At 43.7% G+C, this 17,682-nt stretch overlaps 1 protein-coding gene across 1 annotated transcript in view; it reads left to right on the plus strand.

Annotated features, from left to right (window-relative positions):
• SGPP2 (sphingosine-1-phosphate phosphatase 2) overlaps positions 1-17,682 on the plus strand; it is a 34,220-nt gene that overhangs the window by 9,034 nt on the left and 7,504 nt on the right. Inside the window, exons 2-4 of the mRNA XM_035132569.3 lie at positions 403-561; positions 14,554-14,733; positions 15,946-16,035. Coding sequence (XP_034988460.3) covers positions 403-561; positions 14,554-14,733; positions 15,946-16,035 — 429 coding nt within the window. The remainder of the gene's footprint in view (positions 1-402; positions 562-14,553; positions 14,734-15,945; positions 16,036-17,682) is intronic.

A 17,682-nucleotide genomic window follows, 5' to 3' on the forward strand; every position in this document is an offset into this window, starting at 1 on the left:
TATATTCAGAACAATACCTTATCGTCATGGTATCTTGTAGAACATGGATTTGATTCGTTTTTTGCTTATTCTTTAGTTGGTTTTAGCTTAGCAAATAAAAAGCAGGCTGTTACATCTTTTAGGCTTTTAAATTTTTTGGCGCATTATCTGCTTTGTTTATTTTGCATGATGTAATAGATTAATGTGGGTTAAAAGACACTTTTAACAAATTATATTTTTAAAAAATGCCAGTTAGGCAGGAAATGCATTGCACCCACGTGTTAAAACATGAGGACCCAAATGTCACATGCAAAAAGATCATTTGGATAACAAATTAGTTTCTGGAGGGCTGTTAGAGTGGCGAAGTAACATTGGTTTCTCTTCAGCAAAACATATTAACCTTTACAAAACAATTTCTCTTAGGACTGTTCACAAGAATATGTTGTAAAGAATTATTTCTACTACTACCTGTTCAGGATTTCAGCTGCAATGGGTCAAGAGGTTTTCTACATCACATTCCTCCCGTTCACTTACTGGAGCATTAACCCCTATGTTGCCAGAAGGCTGATACTTATGTGGTCCGTAAGTATTGCTTGGATTATTACTATATATGTGCAAGTTGTTGTAACATTTTTCTAATAATAATAATAATAATAATAATAATAATAATAATAATATTTTATTATTTATACCCCGCCCATCTGGCCAGGTTCCCCCAGCCACTCTGGGCGGCTTCCAACAAAATATTAAAACACAGAAATCCATCAAACATTAAAAGCTTCCCTAAACAGGGCTGTCTTAAGATGCCTTCTAAAGGTCTGGTAATTGTTATTCTCTTTGACCTCTGGTGGGAGGGCATTCCACAGGGCGGGTGCCACTACCGAGAAGGCCCTCTGCCTGGTTCCCTGTAATTTGGCTTCTCGTAGTAAGGGAACCGCCAGAAGGCCCTCTAGCTTTCTGGTTGGCAATCAAGCTGTATAACTTTTGACAATTCTAGCAACGAAAGATCTGGGGACACCCTAAAGGCTCACAGATTTAAAGCTTTCATGGACTAGACTCTACTTCATCTTGCATCTAAAGGGAATGGATTCTAGTCAATGAAAATGCCTCAAACCATAATAAAACTGGTTGGTCTTTAAGATACCACAATGCCTGCTTTTATTTTGGCTGCAACATAATACCATGCCCACCACTCTGGAAACAGAAAGGATGAAAGTGTGCCTTTTGAAAAGGTAACATTAAAAAATGGTACTTATTTTATAGGTTGAGCTTGATTTATATGCAATTTTAATTTTTGTATTAAATTCATTTTTTAAAAAAGTTTTGCCTGAAGTTCAAAGTTCTTGTCTTCAGTTTGGAATGTACAAGTCTCACCCTTTACACAACTGGCATTCCATCCAGTTGGTGGTTGATTTCTAGCATGGGTTCATACTGTTTTGGGATACACCAGGATAAAAATTTAGCAAACATAACTGCTTGCTCTTGCAGTGTTTGAAAATCTGTGTGTGTGTGTTTTTTGGGGTGTGTGTGTTTGTACAGTTGTGGCTGAATAGCCTTTTGAGAAAAGGTAGAGCTTACCTTCATTGATATCCACCCTCAACAGTGTGTGTCCATTGTCTCTGCAGGAGATGGTTGGTTGGTGAGCGCTGTTGAAGGTGACAGCCCTAGTCACCAACTGAACTTTGCACATACACCTGACAGACACCTGGGCAGATAAATTGTGTGCATTGGCAGCCTCTTTTGCGCCAGCAGGGAATACTTGGCAAGGATTCCTGTTTCTGTGCCCAGACCTCCCTCAGTGAATCAGGGCAATAAAACACTCAGTTACAGAACTTCCAAGCCACTTTATGGCTTCAGTTTTCACATGGGTTAACGTTTGTTGCAAATTTACACATCTCTGAAATGCTCTCCACGCTCCATGTTCTAAAGACAAACAAACAAACCCACCTTGCCGCATGAAAATGGAGATCATATGGTCCTCCCATGCAGCTGTACCACCTCGGTGACAGACAGTGTAAATTGGCCCTCATATGCCTAAGCTGAACTGAACCTGGCAAACCTTGCTTTTTAAGTTGAAGTACTCACGCCACTTGGTTGCACTGGCTCTCCCTCGTCGATGATTTTAGACTTGCTACCTTTTCAGGAGTTTTAGGCCCAGGCTTTCTGGAGGACTGTATTCACCCATACACACCTGCCTGGGCTCTGAGATCTTTGGGTGAGGACCTTCTCTCAGTCCCACCACCTTCATAGGCACGCTTGGTGGGGATGCGGGAAAGGGCCTTCTCAGTGGCTGCTCCCACTGAACTCTCTCCCTAAAGAAACTAGACTGGCTCCCTCCTTGTTGTCCTTCCGCTGGCGAGCAAAGACTGTTTTATTCCAAAAGGCCTTTGGGAACAGTTTTTTATTTTTATTTTTTTAAGAAATGGCTTTGCTGTACTGTTTTTGGTATCTATATTTTAATAGGTTTAAATTCTGTTAGATTTATTATCTTTTATATGTTTTTAGCCTTTTGTATCTTATCTGTGTTGTTTTGATTTGTGTAAGCTGCCTTCAGTCTTGCTCTGGAAAGAAGGTGGGATATAAATAAATGTTATTGTCATTGTTGTTATTAGAACTGGACACTAAACAGCTTGGGATAACTGACCGAAAACAGACAGTGAGCTTTCCCCCCGTTGTGTATTCATTTTCCAAAATCCATATTCATGCCCATATTTTGAAGCTGCTTAATACAGTCATAGGGACCCAGGTGGCGCTGTGGGTTAAACCACTGAGCCTAGGGCTTGCTGATCAGAAGGTCAGCGGTTCGAATCCCTGTGATGGGGTGAGCTCCCGTTGCTCGGTCCCAGCTCCTGCCAACCTAGCAGTTCGAAAGCATGTCAAAATGCAAGTAGATAAATAGGAACCGCTACAGCGGGAAGGTAAACGGCGTTTCCGTGTGCTGCTCTGGTTCGCCAGAAGTGGCTTTGTCATGCTGGCCACATGACCTGGAAGCTATATGCCGGCTCCCTCGGCCAATAATGCGAGATGAGCGCGCAACCCCAGAGTTGGTCATGACTGGACCTAATGGTCAGGGGTCCCTTTACCTTTAATAAAGTCATACCTTGGGTTACAGCTGCTGCAGGTTGGGTCTTTTCGGGTTGTGCTCCGCGCTGAACCCGGAAGTACCGGAATGGGTTACTTCCGGGTTTTGGTGCACACGCATGCGCAGAAGCACTAAATCATGCCTTGCGCATGTGCAGAAGCACTGAATTGTGACCCGTGCGTGAGCAAACGTGTAGACGCGGGGTCAAACGCTGCGGGTTGCGAACGTGCCTCCCGCACAGATCACGTTCACAACCCAAGCATCCACTGTAATATAATTCTTGACATAAACCTAAAACTTTTTGCAGCTGTGTGTAGTAGTGACCTCTGCTGGAGCCTGCTGGGTGTTACTCAGAAAGGCCAAACTGATGGATGGAACCAGAGTGTGTTTCACCCTCTGTTCTCCCTCTCCCTTGTAGTTCAGGTGCTTTTGGGGAAATCTCAAACAGAAAAGATGGGGGGAGGCGGAGAGACCAATACTTCCCATTTTTTTGAGTAAGGCAATATCTCTGGGTCCAAAGGAGAGTGTCTCCCTGCTAGAAATAGACATTGTTTTCATTCTCTGCATGCTGGAGATAATATATAGATACGTTCAATAGTTTTCCCCCAAGGCTGGGTGCGTTAGAATGGTCATTCTTTGGTTAACCCACAGGCAAGCCAGTTGCTTAATTTGCTAAGTTAAAAAGCATGTAGAGTTGTGGCTCAGTGGTAGAGAACCTGGAATTGAACATTGCAGGTTCAATTCCCTGCATTTCCACATAGCATTGGGAGAGAACCCAGCGTGAAACCCTGGAGATCTGCTGCCAGGCAGTGTGGACAATACTGAGCTAGGAGAATTGATGGTCTGACTTGATTTATGGCAGCTTTCTAGGTTTCTAATTTTTGGGGAGGGAGGGGGCATTTTTAGGTTTCTTAGTATATCACAGTGTTTAAGTATTGGGAATGATGCAGTAGCCACTTCTGTCTGAGAACCATACTTCAAATTAACAAAAATAAAAGTGAATTTATAAGCAAGTTGTGTTTAACAACGTTCCACGCTGCCTGGTATTGGGACATGTTGCTGCTGCGCTCCTGCATGTTCCTCGGATAATGCCGTTCGACATTCCAGAGCACAAACTATGAAGTCTGCCACTTGGGGAGACAAACCTAAAAAGTATTGTGGTATCCACCCGCTTTCTAATACCAGCCCTGACATCCTCTGCTTCAGGCATGTCTTGAAAACCTCAATTTCATAAAGTCATGAGAAGAGCCTGCTAGATTGGGCCAGCAGCCCAACTAGTCCAGGATCCTGAACTCGCAGTAGCCAACCAGATGCCTGTAGGAAACATGCAAGCAGGACCTGAGCACAAGTTCCCTCTCCCCTCCTGCAGTTTCTAGCAACAGGTACTCAGAAGCATTACTGCTTCCCATGGCTAAGAGTCATTGATAGTCTTCTCCTCCATGAATTTGTTTGATCCCCCTTTAAATCTCTCCAAGCTGGTGGCCACTGCAGCTTCCTTCCTGTGGGAGTGAATTCCATTGTTGGTGCTGTGGTCTAAACCACAGAGCCTAGGGTTTGCCGAGCAGAAGGTCGGCAGTTCGAATCCCTGTGACGGGGTGAGCTCCCGTTGCTCAGTCCCTGCTCCTGCCAACCTAGCAGTTCCAAAGCACATAAAAGTGCAAGCAGATAAATAGGTACTGCTCCAGCGGGAAGGTAAACGGCGTTTCCGTGCGCTGCTCTGGTTTGCCAGAAGTGGCTTAGTCATGCTGGCCACACGGTTTGGAAGCTGTCTGCAGACAAACGCCGGCTCCCTCGGCCTATAGAACGAGATGAGCGCATAACTCCAGAGTCGTCCATGACTGGACCATGGTTAGGGGTCCCCTTACCTTTACTTCCTTTTATCTGTCTTAAATCTCCCAACATTCAGCTTCATTGAATGCTCACAAGTTCCAGTGTTATGGGAGGGGGGCATTTCTCTGTGAACTTCCCCTATGCCGTGCATCGTTTTATCAACTCCTATTGTGTCACCACTCATCTTGTCTTTAAACTGAGAAGCCCCAAATGCTACAAGCTTTCCTCATAGGGAAGTTGCTTCATCAGCTTTCATCAGCTTCTATCAATGTCAACTTGAACGTTATACATTGCCTCATTCCTCACATGACAGGAATGGTTTTAGCAGGTTTCGTTCACGGGAAACTGAAGTTCTGAGCAAATAACCTAAATGGAATGAATTGCCATGCATTTTTCCAGTTACATTATTGATCTTATTTGACTGCATTGACTTGGCTAGAAGATGCAAACAGGGGCGTACCCAGGATCAAAACTAGGGGGGGCAAGGGGCGGGGCCAAGGCACGGGAGGGGAGGGGCCACAAAGTGGGAATGTGGGCGGGGCTACAGAGCCCAGGTGAAATCAAAATAAACCTGAAGCGACGGCGGCGAAGGGGAGAAAACCAGCGGCCGCCTAGAGGAGAAGAGGGAAGTCTGGGGGTGGGCGGGGGGGGGAGAGAAGGGAACCAGGCTTGGATCGGGGCCTCCGCGGAGGTCTGGAGCAAAGCCCCGGCCTCCGCGAAGCTATCCGAGGCTCCGTTGCTGCAGCGGTCTGGCAGGCGCTGAACGACTCCCGACGTTCGGGAGACCTTTGAGCACAGCCGCGCTGTGCGCATGCGCCCTGCACGGCGGCCGCCGGAGTCCACAGCCGCGCTGTGCGCATGCGCCCCGCTTTGCGCATGCGCAAAGGTCTCCCGAACGTCGGGAGCGTCAGCCCTTGCCCCCTCCCACACAGCGCGGCTGTGTGGACTCCGCACGGCTCGGGCGCAAGAGACTGCTGCGGGCGCCGAACTCGCGCTCCGCTGGGCTGTCCTCCGCCTCTGCCCACCAGCCCCGCCGGCAGCGCCACTCTTGCCCGCAGCTGCCCGACCGGCCCTGCCTCTAGAGTAGGGCAGCGGCCCCTCCCTGCCCCGCGGTGGGTACGCCCTTGGATGCAAAGCAGTCTTTATTTGTACTAAATTAAGACTGGTGTAGAAATATGTAGGCTTTAGAGTTTTGCAGCAGCACACACCCCTCCAATGGCTTAACAGGCATGTGTCTAAGTTTTAGCAGTTCTTTAGCAATTTGCAAATTGTTGCCACATGGGTGAAAATAAGAGCACTTTGCTGCAATCTCATTGATTTGTTTTACTGAAGGACAAGAAATATGGTTTTGAGGGGTCTGTGGCTGGGGAGGAAACTGAATGATAAACTGATCAACTCCAAAAAGCAGGTGGTGTAAAACATGTATATATTGCATTAGTGTGTGTCCTAAAGTTTACTGGAAAACTCATGGATCGAGGAAGTTGGTTTTCCCATTGCCAGGTTGCACGAGGAAATACAGAGAACACAACTCCTATTCAAAACAGGCTTTTAAAGTATGTGGGAGAAGGATTTTCCACTTGCTTAATCTCAGTGCTACTCATGTACACCTTCTAAGCAGAAAGTTAAGCTATTTGACTATAATGGTTCTGCATATTGTTCAGAACATGTGAGGACAAGAATTGCTCCATAGCAGGAATAAACCTTCAGTTCTCTATCTTTGGCTTTCAGAGTTCTGCCCAGGCTTCACCCCTCTCCACAACATGCCCAGTTCTACACACACTGTGAGTGCTTTTACCTGACTGGACTAAGAAGTTGTGTATGAAAAGTTCCTCATGAGGGAAAGTGGCCCAGAGACTGGCAAAAATTCCACACGCCTCCCTGCTTTATAGATTTACAAATGCACACCAGAATGTTCTGTCAGCTCAGGGACACAAGCAGCATATATATGTATTTCTATATTGAAGGGCTGAGCGGTGTGGACTTTGGCAGGGGAGTGTCTCATGTAAACTGATAGATTGCAGAAAAACAAGATGCCTGGCAGTAACTGGTGGAGAAATATTAGTGGTTGGAAGATTTATTCCACCCCACCCCACCCCAGAAGACTAAGAGTGTCTCTACAAAATGTGCACTGAGTTTTTTTCCAGCATTTTCATGATTGATCTCGTTTTTGCTGTTCAGAGCATCTGTTCAGACCCCTCAAAGATTTCGTCAGCAATGAATGTGACACATTGTATTCAATCATTAGATTTTAAAAGTGCATGTCCTGCTTTTTGATGTAAAATACAACCATTGCAACTGTGTCAAGAGTAATTTTGACACAAATTTTAAAACGAGGCTTGTCTCGAAAGTACTAAAAAGCCAGAGGCAGCAATGGAACTAAGTATTCTTTTTTTAAAGCAGGATACAGAATTGGAACAAATGTTTATAAAATAAAAGACTCTAGCATGCAGGTTTGTTGAAATCTCTCTCTCTCTCTCTCTCTCTCTCTCTCTCTCTCTCTCTCTCTCTCTCTCTCTCTCTCTCTCTGCCCATATTGAAAACCTTGTTCATATGACTCGTTCAAAATAAGAATTAGAGCTGGAGGACCATGGAATTCACCAAGCTGATTGGATGCTGGCCACTAAATTCATTTCTACAAAATCCCCATTGGGAGTTATATTACAAGTTACTGATCATTATCTATCCATACAAATACAAAAACCACTACATTAGTGGTCCTTCCCATTGATCTGTGCTGGCAAATGGCATCAAGCTCTTCTGGTGGGCATGCTCTGTGGTTTTTTAAATAACTCTCATAATCATGAGGTCAGATGATAAGTTTATAGAAGAAGTCTCTCAAAATTTCAAAAGAGCTTTTTAATAGAAAAGCATTTCACGAACTTGAGAGCATCAATACATTACTTCCCCAAGGAAGAAAAGAACCAGCAGTTTGCTAATAGCTGTGGGTTCTCAAATAATCCTGTGCATTAGGTCCCTTAATTACAACTGTGTGTTCCAATCTTGTATTGTACTTGGAATATTTCATTCCATTTGCCTCTGGTGTGTGTCACTTCTTGGGGGTTTTAGAGGAAACCTGACATCATACAGTCAGTGTAATTGCATGCAGCCACAAGAGGAATTCCCACAGCCTCCGGTCGCTAGTCAACAAATGCCACCCTGCCTCAAAGCCCAGACAGTTAATGCAGAGAAGGGGACAGAATTTCTGGAGAAAGGATCCCAGTGCCACATGGCTGCTGGAGGAGGGATGAAGGTCCAAAATATTATTGGATAGAGCCAGGGGCAGCTAACACCTGGCCCACGAACCCGATTCAACCCTCGAGCAAAATTTTCCAGCACCCCAAGATCCCATCCGTTTGGGTGGTGGTGATGAAAAACAAAACAAAAATAATAAAGACACAATGTTGTGGTGGGGCAAAAGGTTTGAACTTTTCTGAGCTTGGATAAAGATGCAAATTGCACCTTTCTGGGCCACCAGGTAGGTCATTTGAGGAAATAAGAGTTGATAACTGGCTCTCCTTGACTGATCTGCTTGTGCCCCAATGTGTACACATGTGCAAGAGTGTGGTGTGGCCACACCTACTGCTGGCATGCAGTTTCCCTTGAGATAGAGACAAAGAATTGGGAAGGGAACAGTGCCACTAAAAGAGGAGTGTGTGGGACCATAAGAATTGTGCTATTCATGGCGTGGACGAGGCAGTGAATATGTGGTGGTTGAAAAGTGCTGGGAAATCTATCAGAAGAAGGCCATGAGGAGGAAAGGCATGGATGGGGGGGGGGCTTATCTTTCAAGTTGATGTGCCACTTTTCCGGCATCGTAGGTAGAATCAAGGCAGCTTAATGGAAGGTCATAAACACAATGGAATAATAAGAACTCCTGCAACATGATATAATATAATTAATGGCAATGCAATCAGTAGAACAAGCCATTCTTACAGCAATAGGAGAAGCAGAAGATCTGCCCTACCTATCCACCCACCCAAACATTTACACAAGAATGAAGCAACATCTGGAAAAAGGAGTGCATCTTGGAGTATTTTAAATTTATTTTCGAGGCTTCGTTAAACGAATCCCGGTGATTCAGCAGCACTCTAATTAGCCATCTTGGAGAGCACATAAACATCTAAATGCAGCTGTCTTCTGTTACAGTAAATGTTTCTCTCTCTAAAATTAGGCCCACTTCCAAGTGGAAAAAGCCTTTGTGTTGAAGGTTGCATTTGAACGCCGACTAATTGGTTAAGAGCCTATAATTCGGTATTGGGTAGGCAAGGAAGGAGGTTGGGTGTGTGCTTCCACTGCTTGGATTTGAAATCGGAGACCAAGTAATTCCTTGTATGGATAAGAAATTTAAGTATATAGGAATTGTGAGAGAACATGAAACCAAAGGTGCAAGCAGCGTTTATATCTAAAGTAACACAAAAGTGAGGGGGAGGGAGCAAGAAATCCCTCTCACTCCAAACCCAAAATAATTAAAATAAGTGAAGAGGAAAGTTCTGCCACATGTCTACCTTGACATGCTCTTTTACTCCTTCACTGGTACTCTAAATTATGGACCATATACCAGATTTGTTTCTAATCTTGGGCTATCAAAATGATGCAATAACATTTAGGTTGTCTTCATATATATTTCAGAAGTTCAGGAGCATTCCTCTCTATTTCTGCTGGAAGAGGAGAGGAATGTGTTGCCTTTTGTATTCCCGTACTTTTCTCCTTCTGTTTCCTAGACCTACACTGTACTTTGACCACACCACTTTGTACCTTCCCCCTTCTCTAAGCTTCCAGTCTCTTGCATACCTACAACACTTCCTGTTTTTAGATCTTGGGCTGCAGCTTTCCTTGGAAATGAAGGAGTTAAAACTGAGCTCTAAGAGGAAGCAAAGCATTGTGAGGTGTTTCTGTGCTTTACTTCAGTTTTCTAAATGCTGTGCAGAATATTAGTCATGCTTCTCCTCCCCCCCCCTCAGTTTTTGTGAGTCACACAGTTTTAATCCCCATGCATTGCTTTGAATTTGTCAGCCCTGCTATCTTGCACTATCCATTATGTTTCCATTTTGCTGCTGCGGTAAAGGGACCAAGAGCTCTAAATTCACTCTCTTCCAGTGCAAAAAAAGAAGCAGCATGAAAAGCATACTGTTTGTATTCTAGTTGCTGTTTAAAAATTCCCCCTGTAGTTTGTCTGGGTCAAGATCTGTAATGAAATGATGATGATGATGATGATGATGATGATGATAATAATTTATTATTTATACCCCGTCCATCTGACTGGGTTTCTCCAGCCACTCTGGGCGACTCCCAACCAAATGTTAAAAACACAATACGACATTAAACATTAAAAACTTCCCTAAACAGGGCTGCCTTCAGATGTCTTTTAAAAGTCAGATAGTTGTTTATTTCCTTGACATAGGCTGGAAGGGCGTTCCACAGGGCAGGCACCACTACCGAGAAGGCCCTCTGCCTGGTTCCCTGTAACCTCACTTCTCACACTGAGGGAACCGCCAGAAGGCCCTCGGCGCTGGACCTCAGTCTGGGCTGAATGAAGGGGGTGGAGAGGCTCCTTCAGGTATGCAGGGCCAAGCCCATTGAGGGCCTTAAAGGTAAGGAACAACACTTTGAATTGTGCTTGGAAACGTACTGGGAGCCAATGCAGGTCTCTCAGGACCAGTGTTATATGGTCTCGGTGGCCACTCCCAGTCACCAGTCTAGCTGCCGGACATCCCTTTTTTTAAAAAAACAAAAAACCTCTGACAGAAAGTCTTTAAAAAGAAGAAAAGAGAGACCTGGAACACCAGTTGTAAATAAAAATTGCTTTGAGAAAGAACATAAGACTCTTAATATTTGCAAAATCACCATCACCTCCATCATGGGATCATGGACAATTCTGTCCCAAGAAGACAGGGGGTAGGGAAACCTCAGGCCTGGGAGCCAAAGCTCTCTTTACCTGACCCGTAAGATTCTTCCCAGGCCACACTCTTTCCAAAGACATACTCCCCTCACTAGCCCTACTTTCCACTCCCCTTGTGAGTTTTTTATTGGCTGGGATGCGTCCTCGAACTCGCATAATGATTGCCTGAGCACACATGTTTTGTTTGTGTGTGTGAAGAAGCCAGCCTACAGTCCAAAGGCAAAATTCACATTTTGTTGCTCTGCCCTCTTTTGCCTCTAGCGCCATCCCCACCACCGGCACGTGGTCCGCAGAAGCTTGCCCCCAAGGAAATCAGGTCCCACTAGCCGGAAAAGGATTCCCTGGCCCTGCTAACATGGTTTTCAGGTTTTGACTTGTAGAGTGACTTAATGAGCAACAGTTGGATTAAAAAGTTAAAAAACAAACCTATCTGGCACCAGCATCTAATTTCACATGACCATCCCCAGGGATGGGCCTTCATGTGCAAACTGGCATACAATTCCTGCCCAGGGTTCTTTCCTTGTATGGAAGTTTCACACTCTTTCAGGACACACAGTAAGTGCATCAATAGCAGGTTGTGGTTCCACAAGCCATTCATTGCTCATGCTTTCAATTATTACTATTAATTTCATTTATATCCCACCCGTCCTCATGTTGGAGCCCAGAGCAGCAAACATATAAATAATTGTGATATTAAATGGGTATTGTCTTATCTTGACTAAGGCCTTATTACTACCTCTTCTTCTCTCACAGACCAGACCAAAATAATAATAATAAATCTGCCTTCAAGAGTGGCATTTCAGGTCTACTTTGTCATAAGCCAGAGTCACTTGGCCGTAGTTTTCTTCCATTCCATTCCACAGCTTTTTGGGTGAACATGCATGAAGATTTGCCCCCAAAATTGAGCTTACTAGCAACAATAAAGCATTTTTAAAAGAAAGAAAGAAAGAAAGAAAGAAAGAAAGAAAGAAAGAAAGAAAGAAAGAAAGAAAGAAACTGCTCAAATGCATTCTTAAAACAGTACAGTTGCCAGGAATCATCAAATGCCTGAGTAAACAGAACAGCTTTTGAATTCTCTCCCTCCTGAAAATCAATAATCAGGAAAATCAATAATCAGGAAACAGACAGACAGACCTTATCAGGGAAGGCATTCCACAAACAGGTAACTGGCATTGAAATGGCCCTGTCATGCCATGGTCAGCATCACCTGGGCAGCCCAGTTGTGTGATGTGAGTGCATCTTAAAGCTATCCTACAAATTAGTGGCCTTAAAAAAAAGCAAAGACTAGAGCCAATGGCAGCTAAAAGATGTTGCCGCTAACCAAACTTGTGACATCAGCTTTTGAATTCTCAGCCATCCAACAAAGTACAAGAAGTGATTCGCTTTGATGTCATCGCTGGCTACGTTGTACGTGACAGCAGTAGTGAGCCAGAGTGCTGTTCACTTTTTAAGTTTTTTTGACTCCCAGTGTCTTGTCTTCAACCATTCTGTAGTTGTGGTTTTGAACCAGAACAGTCGCTTCTTGTTCAGCAAAACTCATTTGTAAAAGTGAGGACGAAATGATGACAGAAGAGCATTCACACAAAAAGCTAAATTCCCCCAATAATATGCTGATGTGACCTGATGAGAAAAGACCTAGTTAGCCTTTTGCTATGATCTTGACCTCATGACCCAGTTGAAAAAGTCACTACAGGCACTGTCCGTTACTAAATGTGTCCCATGTTCATCAAAGGAATTGTAACACTTCAGAAATGAGTGATTCATGCAGGAATTGAAGGCAAAAGCTGCAGTTCATGGGCCTTCAGTCTTGATTTTGGGATGGGGTCTTCCTCAAAAGTTCTGTGGCCTTCACTGCCGCATGTGAGAGAGCATTCTGGGAAAGTGCCTTGTACATGGCAGCCAAATATTGACTCTGTAACACCACGTGTCAATTCTTTAAGACCTTCATAGACATATTTAATCAAGATTTAATCAATTTAAAAGGAACTGCTTAATGGCAGTATAATATATTTGGGGTTTTAGCTCACCAAGGAGGATTGTGAATTAAACACAAAAGGAGGCCAGGAGGAGTCTTGGAAATAAAAACAGGAAAATAATATGAAACTTATTCTGGAAGGGGATATCTGAGAATGTATAGGGAGTCCCAAGGAGAGAGAGATTTCATATGGTGCTTGGTAGGGAAGCAGTAGTGAGATAGAAAGCACAAATCCCATGAATAGCAAACCACTTAGAACCTCTATGCCAGGCATCGTTTTATCAACTCCTATTGTGTCACCACTTACCTTTTCTCAAAACTGAGAAGTCCCAAAGGCTGCAAGCTTTCCTCATAGGGAAGTTGCTTCATCAGCTTCTTCCAATGTTAACTTGGACGTTATATATTGCCTCATTCTTCACATGACAAGAATGGTTTTAGCAGGTTCTGAGCAAGTAACCTAAATGGAATGAATTGCCATGCAGTTTTCCAGTTACATTATTGATCTTATTTGACTGCATTGACTTGGCTAGAAGATGCAAAGCAGTCTTTATTTGTACTAAATTAAGACTGGTATAGAAATATGTAGGCTTTAGAGTTCCGCAGCAGCGCACACCCCTCCAATGGCTTAACAGGCATGTATCTAAGTTTTAACAGTTCTTTAGCAATTTGCAAATTGTTGCCACATGGGTGCAAATAAGAGCATTTTGCTCCAATCTCCTTGATTTGTTTTATTGGAGGACAAGAAATCTGGTTCTGAGGGATTGTGTGCATGTGTGTGTGTGTTGGGGGGGGACTGAATGACAAACTGATCAACTCTGAAAAGCAGGTGGTGTAAAACATATATATATTGCATTAGCGTGTGCCCCAAAGTTTACTGGAAAACTCATGGATCAAGGAAGTTGGTTTTCCCATTGCCAGGTTGCACGAGGAAATGCAGAGAACACAACTCCTATTCAAAACAGGCTTTTAAAGTATGTGGGAGAAGGATTTTCCTCTTGCAGTGAGATGTGCTAGCACAAATTGTTATTTTTTTTCATATCCTTAATAATCCAGCTCTGCATGGCTTGCCATATCTTTACCCAAGACATATCTTTGCACAAGATGAATGTGTAGAATGTGGGATCTGGATGCAGAGTAAGGGGAAAGGCTTTTAGATGAAACTTACTCTTTTGGTTTTGATGGTCCCTGCTGTGAGGTTTAGCATTTTTAACCAGCTTCTTTCTACGCACTCCAGTAATATTTCCTGTTGTTATTTTGTTCACAGCAATATAAACTACAGAAAGCCAGAGGTAAATTATGCAACTATGCTGGTGTAACTTACCTATTTTCCAAACTCTGAGCAGGGGCTCAGCCAACCCAAGCCTAGCAGAGGGGATATAATCCCCTTAAACAGAGTTTGACATACACCATTTTTTTTGCCAGTATAACTTTCTCTGGGTTACTTAGTCACATCTCTCTCTCTCTCCCCCCCCACCCCCAATGTCTTGTCCCCACCATTCCCATGCCTGGAACATCCCTTTGTGGGGACTTAATTCAGTGTCAGCTTTGGTAGCTGAGCCCCAGTTGAGCTGGGATCAAGGAGCTATATGCTAGCATATATCTGGCTGAGCTGGAGATATGCCTATATGCTGGTCTCAAAAGTATCATGCCAAGATGACAGGAGTGAATTGCTGTAACTGAAAATGTGTCTGAGACTTGAGAGGCGGGGTGGGGGGGCTACTTGGGTGAAAGGTGGGGTATAAATGAAATGAAATAAGCACATCTCTGTTATTTGTGTGCTGTCTCCAGGTGGTTATGTACATTGGCCAAGTCTCAAAGGATCTGCTCAAGTGGCCTCGCCCTTCTTCCCCACCTGTTGTCAAGCTAGAAAAAAGGACCACTGCAGAGTATGGAATGCCATCTACGCATGCAATGGCAGCAACCGCCATTTCTTTTACATTTGTGGTTACAACTGTGAACAAGTACAAGGTAGGCATGCAGTGTGGGGTACTAGATAAGGCAGAGCTTTCCAAACTTTTTGTGTCAGGGACACACTCTTTAGACATGCGTCTTTTCATGACACAGTAATTCAGTTTTACTAGCAAACCGGAGCAAACTAACCCCTTTCCAGCCCCAGAAAGTGTAGCCTCTCCAAAAACTCTGGCTTAAATCTAAGAAGTGTACGCTTGGTGTGTCCCCTTTCTCTCCCTCCCACACCATCTCAGGCAAACTTGCCCCATTGATCTTGCCACACAGGGGCAGCTCTGGCTGAATCCAGCATGATCTAAAAGCCTTTCCCCTTACTCTGCATCCAGACCCCACATTCTACATATTCATCTGTATAATGGCATCATGACCACCTTGGTTTAAAGCCTTTACCTAATAGTTTCTGTTACGGAATGTGCCTTTTCCAGTGATCCGAATCTCTCTTTCTGAGGTGAGCTTTCGCTCAGATCATTCCTAAGGATTTATAGCCAATTTATTTTCTTGTGCTGATGTGAAGTTAGAATATTCTGTTCCGTTTGTCTCCTGTCTGCTATTCTGTCATATAACCATACAGTTTGGAGACCTTATTTAGGAGCCCTCCACAATTGAATTTTGTGTTCTCGGCTGACTTTGCCATCTGCAAATGTAGCTGCAGCCACTGCTTGATTCCATATATTTATGAACAGGTCTAACGGCACAGGTCCAAATACGGGGGTGAGGTCCTCCTCACTATCTGTTGTCTTCTTCATCCAGTGTTGGTCTAAATCAGGCACCCCCAAACTGTGGCCCTCCAGATGTTTTGGCCTACAACTCCCATGATCCCTAGCTAGCAGGACCCAATGGTCAGGGAAGATGGGAATTGTAGTCCAAAACATCTGGAGGGCCAAAGTTAGGGGATGCCTGGTCTAAATAGAGTGCAGCTTTTGCATTTTCCAGTACCACCTGTGGAGGTTGAAATCTTACCCTTTTCCAACAATTGTAGGTGATGAATTTATTCTAAGGATAACAATACAAATAATCACTGATAGATATTTCAGTCCAGGTTGTTTTGGAAACGTTGCTTGAATTCACCAAACTTCTGATATTCCAGAATGCAGTTGATTCTGATTTAGAATGGCCTGGTCATTGATAAAAGTCTGATGGTGCCTTATTTGATTCTTGGTGATATATGCAACTGCTATTAATGTTTCTTTCACTCCCCTTTTATGTTTACAGTACCCACTTGAACTAGGACTGCTGGGAGCCTTCTTATTTTCAACTCTGGTATGCCTCAGCAGAATTTACACTGGAATGCACACATTTTTGGTAAGGTCTCTCCTTAGTTTATTGCCCATTTATTAGGGATTTATATCCTGAAGGATGAACATAAACCAGTACACGTTAAAAGCAAATGACACACAAAAACTGCCTAAATTGTAGTTAAGCCTTCTTCTAGAAATAGCTCATAAACTTGCAGCTCAACCTATTCTGCATCCATTTTCTCTCTTTTGACCTAACTTTTCCGTACAAAGCTCATGTATGTAATATATAATAAACAAGTAGGGCTGTTGTCATGCTGCAGTTCTCTTGGTGGCTGACAGGTGCTGCTGCAAATAACAGCATGATGGTAGACTTCTGATAGCTGTTGGGCCATTGGATGAGGAAGACAGAAGAAGGCGGGTATAAAGAGAGGGAGGGGTGGCTTTGATGACCTCTAAAGGGAGCTGGTGGGGTAGATGGGGTTAGCAAATGAAGCAGAGGCACAGCCCATGGTTTATAAATAATACCCTATGCTTGAACATCATCAGCCTCTCTCACTGCACCCATACATTGAGCACCATTCTTTAGGCACCTCTTGTATTTATTGTAGGTGCCCCTTGGGGCAAAGCCGTACTGGTACTGTAGAATTAAGTACAGCAGCTTGCTAGCCTAGTGGTGAGCTGGTCTTTCTGCTCCTCCTTCTCCCAGGGCTACAAGTACAGTGGTACCTTGCAAGACAAATGCCCTGCAAGATGAATTTTTCGCAAGACGAATGCGTCTTGCGATCTGATGGTGACTCGCAAGACGAATTCGTTTTGCAAAAAAATTATCTTGTGAATCGCAGTTTCCCATAGGAATGCATTGAAATTTAATTAATGCGTTCCTATGAGCAAAAAAAAAAAAGAAGTTTCAGTGCATTCCTATGGGAAACCGCGATTCGCAAAACGAATTTTTCGCAAAATGAATTGACTCACGGAACGAATTAAATTCGTCTTGCAAGGGACCACTGTATTTCTGGTGACTGGGAAGGGCTGCAAAGCTGGGGGATTTGCTTGCTGGAATGCATCATCTTGACTCATAGCATGCCATATGAATACTCCTACAAGTAGCCTCTTTCATTGCAGATTAGGCCTGATGTAGCTTCTGTGGTGAGGAAAGGTGTGCATCATTTTTCACAGTGCTGCTTGCTGATTCTGTACCGTGAGCCTCCTGAATCGCACATTTGCTTGTTTACCATCCTCATCAGGCACATTGGTAAAGGTCTTGACCTCAGTAGATCAAACCAATAATTTGAAAGGGAGGGTGTCTCCAGTCTAGATTTAACTAATGACCTAAAGTCAGTCAGTAAAAATTCCCTGCATATTTCCCTTGATAGTCAGTGATAAGAAGAGACTTTTCTAAATTCAGATGGGGTTGGTGGTAAAGAAGAGAGAAGCCTTTGTTAACATTATTGAAAGAACAAAGCTACTTTAATTTGGGTTGGGAGGAGAGTCCCCTCCTTTCAATAGATTTAAATTATAGTTCTGTGAGATTTTTTTTGCTATCACAAGAACATGAAATACAGTGCAGGCCTGTGCAGGCCTATTCAGAAGTAAGGTCCATTCAATGAGACTTAGTCCCTGGTAAATGACTGTTGAATTGCAGCCTTAAAAGATTTTAATATGGTTGCATAACTGGTTTATATATTTTTTGTAAATCACTTAGAGGCCTACT

Source organism: Zootoca vivipara, chromosome 5 (genome assembly GCF_965207765.1).
Source record: "Zootoca vivipara chromosome 5, rZooViv2.hap1.1, whole genome shotgun sequence".
Lineage (NCBI taxonomy): Eukaryota > Metazoa > Chordata > Lepidosauria > Squamata > Lacertidae > Zootoca > Zootoca vivipara.